This window comes from Myotis davidii, unplaced genomic scaffold, assembly GCF_000327345.1.
Source record: "Myotis davidii unplaced genomic scaffold, ASM32734v1 scaffold350, whole genome shotgun sequence".
NCBI lineage: Eukaryota > Metazoa > Chordata > Mammalia > Chiroptera > Vespertilionidae > Myotis > Myotis davidii.
The window spans coordinates 531,616-538,186 of record NW_006284938.1 but is presented as its reverse complement, the minus strand read 5'-3'; the positions used below and the strand labels follow the sequence as shown (position 1 = coordinate 538,186).

General features: G+C 37.1%; 1 protein-coding gene across 1 annotated transcript; it reads right to left on the bottom strand.

Moving 5' to 3' along the window:
* Positions 1 to 4,032: 4,032 nt before the first annotated feature.
* On the bottom strand, positions 4,033 to 5,738 carry LOC107181752 (60S ribosomal protein L12-like). The gene is made up of 2 exons (XM_015558415.1): positions 5,546 to 5,738; positions 4,033 to 4,208 (listed from the first exon to the last, which is right to left on the bottom strand). The coding sequence occupies exons 1-2, from the start codon at positions 5,736 to 5,738 to the stop codon at positions 4,033 to 4,035; spliced, it is 369 nt and encodes a 122-aa protein (XP_015413901.1).
* Between the last annotated feature and the right edge of the window lie 833 nt (positions 5,739 to 6,571).

Here is a 6,571-nt window from a genome sequence, read left to right as displayed (position 1 = left end):
CAGAATGGGAAAATGAGTGGAGACAGATGATACACTCTGTATCAACAAGATACCAGAAAAATTATTTTGGAATATTGCATTTTTCAACTACAGCAATGTAATTTTTTTTACTGTTCAGCTACATGAAAAATTACCTAATTTGTTGAAATACATTTCGTGAACCACGTATAACTATCTACATTAAATGGTCTAATGTGCCGAAACCAGTTTGGCTAAGTGGATAGAGCGTTGGCCTGAGGACTGAAAGGTCCCAGGTTTGATTCCGGTCAAGGGCATATACCTGGGTTGTGGGCAGATCCCCAGTGGGAGATGTGCAGAGGGCAGCTGATCGATGTTTCTCTCTCATCGATGTTTGTAACTCTCTCTCTCCCTTCCTCTGTGTAAAAAAATCAATAAAATATATTCAAATGGTCTAATGTAATGCAATCTAACTAAATTAGCACCAATTAGACAGGCTAAATTAAAGGGCATTTCACTAATAAATTTTATGCTAAACATGATATTGCTAATAAGCTCACTAAAATGCATAATGAAATAAAATATTATTTTAGTCTAAATAATATCCAAAAGTCTTTAGTGTGAATATACCAAATAAAACCCTTACTTCCTCATAGAGAAATGGAAAAAAATATCTTGCTCTATTAACCATGGCTCTGCTTTGTTTTTATATTTGTTGTTATGACTTTTTAACAATAATTCTAAAACATTTCTCCTTGAGAGGACTCAGTTTCCTATCCTCTAAAAGATATAGGTAACATTGAGTAATATTCAAGTGTATTCTACAGCAGAGATAAGGTATAGTTTAAGAAGGTTATTACAAAGAACACAGGGTTTGGTATCAAGATACCAGATTCTAGTTGGTTTCAATTCTGCCATTTATTGGTTCAGTAACCTTTGTGACAGACCCAAAATGGTCTCAACAAGATATGTCCATGATCAATCCCTGGAATCTGTAAATAAACTTCTTTGGCAAAGGATGAGATTAGGTAAAGGATCTTCAGAAGAGGAGTTTATCCTGGATTATTTGGGTGGACTCAATACAATCACATTTATCCTTAAAAAAATCAAAGAAGTTTTAGGAAAGACACAAACAGAAGAGTAGAAGACACATACAATGCCTGGGCTGACCAGCAGACCCTGAGTGATGGATGAATGATTACTCTGATACCCAATTGCTGTAAAAGAGAGGGTTAAGGGGCTGCTTGGCTATAGGTACTAAACAGCCCTGTTCACCTACCTCCTCAGGTTTTGATTGTAACAGCAGCTTGAACTAAAATTAACTATTAGATACTGTCAGTAGGGTAAGCATCCTTGAGAAGACACATGTGTCTGCAGTGTCCTTTAAACAAGGATGTCTAAAGACTAAACATAAAGATTCCAGTAAAACACCTGGGGGCTTAGACATGTTTGGAAAAGTCAGGGCAGCGACAGTTGCTTTCAGCCAACTCCTGTCCCATGCCTCCCCACATTACAACAATAGAGAAAACAATTATGTAAATATGGAAGCAGAGAGTGTGGTGATGGGGCCATAAGCAAAAACTGCTGGAAACCACCAAAAGCTGAAAAATACAAGGAATGATTCTTCCCTGGACCCTACAGAGGGTCTTGCAGATACCTTCATCTTGGACTTTTCATGCTTTTAGAACTATTGGAGAATAAATATTTATTGTTTTAAGCTATTGAGTTTGTGGTAACTTGTTACAGAATCTATAGGAAACTAATACAACCTTGTACCTCACTTTGCTCCGCTAGCAAATGGGATTAACAATGTGCACCTCCCAGATTCAATGTGATAAGCTTGCAAATAAATGATAATAACAAAAGGTAGTGCTTACATAGCACTTACATGTGCTATTGAGAAAGGCAAAGAGCATGCTAGCCCAGGGTCATTAATATTAATATGTTAGTTTCAGTAGTTTTAATTTTATAAGCTATTTTCAGATACCACAATGGAACATTCATCTCATTGGTATAACTTGCAGGAATTTGTGAACCAAAAGAAATGGGCAACTCTTTCCTGGCCACATAATCAATTTTTGTAACAAATGCCTTTCCTGATATCAACCATATCTAAATGGACAAAAAGTGCTATACTAACCTGTAGAGCTTTTCACTAAAGGCAGATCCATTTGCATGAATAATCATTTAAAATAATGATTTCTTGATTGTGCGTAATAAAAATAAATCAAACCAAAAAAATCTGAACTACCAAATCAATAAAAATTACTCTGTAGGTTTCAGTCCAATATAGTCCAACTCACTCTTTCTGATCACTCAAATGACCCCCAAGGTTAATTGCATGAAATAGTTACTGATTTTTTTTTCTGCCATTTGGCCTAAGAACAAGAAACAGCACTTGGAAACTGCTCTGCAGAGAGTAGCCCATCTCATTAGTTATGAACTGCACTCCAAACCCACTGGTCTGAGGCCAAAGAAACAAAAATTTCCCCTAAGCAAAACCAATATGTTCCCATAAATATGAGGGAAAAGGGAGCTAATTCTAGAATGGTAGAGGTTGTTCTTAGGCAGTCTGATTTTTTTTAAAGCAGTGGCTATTAGTATTATACTAGCAGTATCCAAGTATATAGTAGCCTGATATAAATCTGGTGAAAAACAAGAAAGTTTAATTAATAAGGGAGGAACATAGGATTTGAAGTCAGCACAGTGAGAAGGAAGAGAGAAAGCAGAGGAAAATATAAGATGGTTGAAATGCTTGTGATTAAGCATAGGAAAACTGTGTGGGTCAATAAGAAACTCTCTGAAATGGATTTTTCTCCCCCAAAATCAAGACACTATGTTAAATAGCATGTTGGAGCAGAGTAATCACATATCTCTCACATTCTAACCCTTTGTAAAATAAAGACTTCTGACTCTGCTTGAGAGAGGCCTAGCTTCCTGAACATTCAAGGACCCCTTCTTCCTTGTTTTCTATATTGTTCTAATATGGAAGGACTCTGTAGAGACAACATACTTCCTTAGATAATTTTCATCCTACACAAAGACAAAAACTACCTTCTGTCCTAGTTTCCACCATAAAATCTCCCTGCTTTAAGGGCTCCTGAAATGAAACCTGATTTAACCAAACCTTTTTTTTTTTCAACAGCAGTTTACATCTCTATAGTATACTCATCATTTGCATTTGCCATTCTGATTAATTCTCTCCCCAATTTTGCATATTTGTAGGTTGAACCTCATTTTCTACTCAGAAGCTCTTCACGAGTATCTGTGAAATTACCCTGGGCCTAATTTTGTTTATAAGAGGTTAGTTAATAAGAGCTGGAAACAGCCTTTATTGAAGGGTTACTGTCTTCCATAGAGATTTGAAAAAAATGTAACCACAAACTAATGTACAGTCACTGTCACTTTCATAGTTTCCCATTCTAATTGCTTCCTTTAGAAAAGATACACAATGTTATCTTATGACAAAAAAGTGTCATATTTATATAAAATTTAAAGGTAACAACATAATGATAACAAAAAGAAGACCCTACGTAACCCCACACCTAGAAATTATTAGAATTGACATCTTGGTGTATGATATTCTAGTGTTTTTGTGTGTTTGTTTACAAAAATAATTATACCGTATATAACCAATTGCTACTTTTTTTTTGGTTGTTAAATGATCTTTAATTGAAACATTTCCTTTGCAGTTCTTAACTAGTTGAGTATTCCACTACACCACTGTTGATATCATCTATGACAGCGGTTCTCAACCTGTGGGTTGAGACCCCTTTGGGGGTCAAACGAACCTTTCACAGGGGTCACCTAAGACCATCGGGAAACACATATATAATTACATATTATTTTTGTGATTAATCCCTATGCTTTAATTATGTTCAATTTGTAACGATGGGAATACATCCTGTATCTCAGATATTTACATTATGATTCATAACAGTAGCAAAATTACAGTTATGAAGTAGCAACAAAAATAATTTTATGGTTGGGGGTCACCACAACATGAGGAACTGTATTAAAAGGTCATGGCATTAGGAAGGTTGAGAACCACTGATCTATGATGACATGAGGGTGTCAGTCATCAACATAGCAGTCCACAGACTGGGCAGTACCTAGGATCTCTTTAATGGTTCCAGGGAGTTCTCTAGCTAAAGATTGGTCCTGCAACTGTCCGGCAATGCTGACTATCTCATCAAAAGTGATATTTCCCCATTTGTTTATTTTCTTCTTAGTTTCCATTGCCCTAGGAGCTATATTGGTAAAGATATTGCTATGACAAATGTCTGCTATTTTGCTGCCTATGGATTCTTCTAAGATTTTTATGGGTTCTTGTGCCAATACCAGGAAGTTTTGAGAACATTGGCTTTGTAGTATGATTTTATATCTGGTATTGTGATCCCACCAACATTGTTCTTTCTCAGGAATGCTGCAGCTATTTGTGGTCCCAAAATAAAAAAGCTTCTGCACAGCAAAAGAAACCCTCAACAAAACAATAAGAAAGCCCACTGCATGGGGAATATACTTGCCAATGTTATGTCCGATAAGGGTTTAATCTCCAAAATTTACAGTGAACTCATACAACTTAACAAAAGAGAGATAAACAAGCCAATCAAAAAATGGGCAAAAGACCTAAATAGACACTTTTCGAAAGAGGACATACAGAAAGCCAAGAGACATATGAAAACATGTTCAAAGTCACTAATCATCTGAGAGATGCAAATCAAAACAAAAATGAAGTACCATCTCACATCTGTCAGAATGGTTATCATCAACAAATCAACAAAGGACAAGTGCTGGAGAGGATGCAGAGAAAAAGGACCACTTGTGCACTGCTGGTGGGAATGCAGACTGGTGCAGCCACTATGGAAGACAGTACGGCATTTCCTCAAAACATTAAAAATGGAACTCCATTTGACTTAGAAATCCCACTTCTAGGAATATATCCCAAGAAAACAGAAACACCAATCAGAAAGGATATATGCACCCCTATGTTCATAGCAGCACAATTCACCATAGCTAAGATTTGGAAACAGCCTAAATGCCCATCAACAGATGAGTGGATTAGAAAAGAGTGGTACTTCTATCTACACAATAGAATACTATGCTGCTATAAAAAAGAAGTCATTCTTACCATTTGCAACAGCATGGATGGAAACTGGAGAGCATTATGCTAAGTGAAATAAGCCAGTCAGTGAAAGGAAAATACCATATGATCTCACTCATTTGTGGAATATAATTAACATTATAAACGAATGAACAAAAATAGATACAGAGGCAAAGAAGCATCGAACGGACTGTCAAACTACAGTGGGAAGGCTGGGGAGGATTGTGGGGGTAAGAGATCAATGGAAGGATCTTTATGCATGCATATAAGCATAATCAATGGCTGGAAGACAGTGGCGGAGGGCAGGGAGGCGATGTGTCATGCAGGTAGGGGAGGCCCGGGGAAGGTCAATGGGGAAAAAAAGGAGACATAAGTACTACTATTTGTAATATTTTAAACAATAAAATAAAATAAAAATTTTAAAAAGTGATATTTCCACTCCACTTAATGTTTTTTTCTTTTGATTCGTTCTGCCCCTTGATAGTTCTTTGAGGGTTTTGATAATCAGGGCAGAGGCAGAAGGCACTGCTACTTTAATCTTTGCCAGTCTGTTCTGAATGGTCAGTTTCTCTATAATCCTCAGACCCTTCCAATCACTGGTTGCTTTGCTGATGTCATCACCAAACTTTTTAGGAGATAGACCCAGTGGGCGGATCATGGGGGCCAGCACAGACATAGCACTCACTTCCCTACCTGGGCAACTCAAGTATACAACTTGATTTCATTGGGGTCGAACTTAGATTTCAGGTGTACACCTTTGATTTCCTTGGCGGCATGGTGGAGGCGGCATGGTGGAGGCAGCATGGTGGAGGTGGCATGGTGGAGGCAGTCGGATGAACCCGGATTCCGGAAGATGGAAGAAAGTTGCACCTGAGCCTCCTCGGAGATGAAAGACCTTAAGGCGCTTCAGCTGTGCCAGATATATCCCAATTGCTTCTTTATCAATGAATGGATGATTGGTTATCATTATATAGGCATTGGCAAAAGTAGGTTTATGATTGTTTTTATGGGAAATAATACAATAATTAATAATATAAAAAGCTATTTTGCATACTCAGAACTGTAAATCTACTTTTGCCCATCCCTTTATTTTGTCTCCTCATCTTAATATTGGTTTTGATTTCACAGTACTATAACTCTGAGACAAATAAATAAATGTAAAGGCATCTGTTTTCTCATATCCAATTCTAACCTTAAATATGTCATTTCTTCATTACCTTCAATTATTTGTAAATTTCTAATAAAAAATCATCATACAGATATCATTAGAGAATAAACAGATTGCATTCCAAATATATTTTGAAAGTTTTTTAAAATATATTTTTATTGATCTCAGAGAAGAAGGGAGAGGGAGAGAGAGAGATAGAAATGAGAATCATCGATCAACTGCCTCCTGCACACCTCCTAGGAGGGATCAAGCCCGCAACCCAGGCATGTGCACTTGGCCAGAATTGAACCCAGGACCCTTTGGTCTGCAAGCCAACACTCTATCCACTGATTCAAACTGGC

Coding starts and splice junctions, on each gene's coding strand:
- LOC107181752 (XM_015558415.1), bottom strand. CDS start 5,738: ATGTCTGTGCTGGCCCCCATGATCCGCCCACTGGGTCTATCTCCTAAA. Junction 4,209..5,545: donor TATCAAAACCCTCAAAGAAC/TATCAAGGGGCA, acceptor TTACCAATATAG/CTCCTAGGGCAATGGAAACT.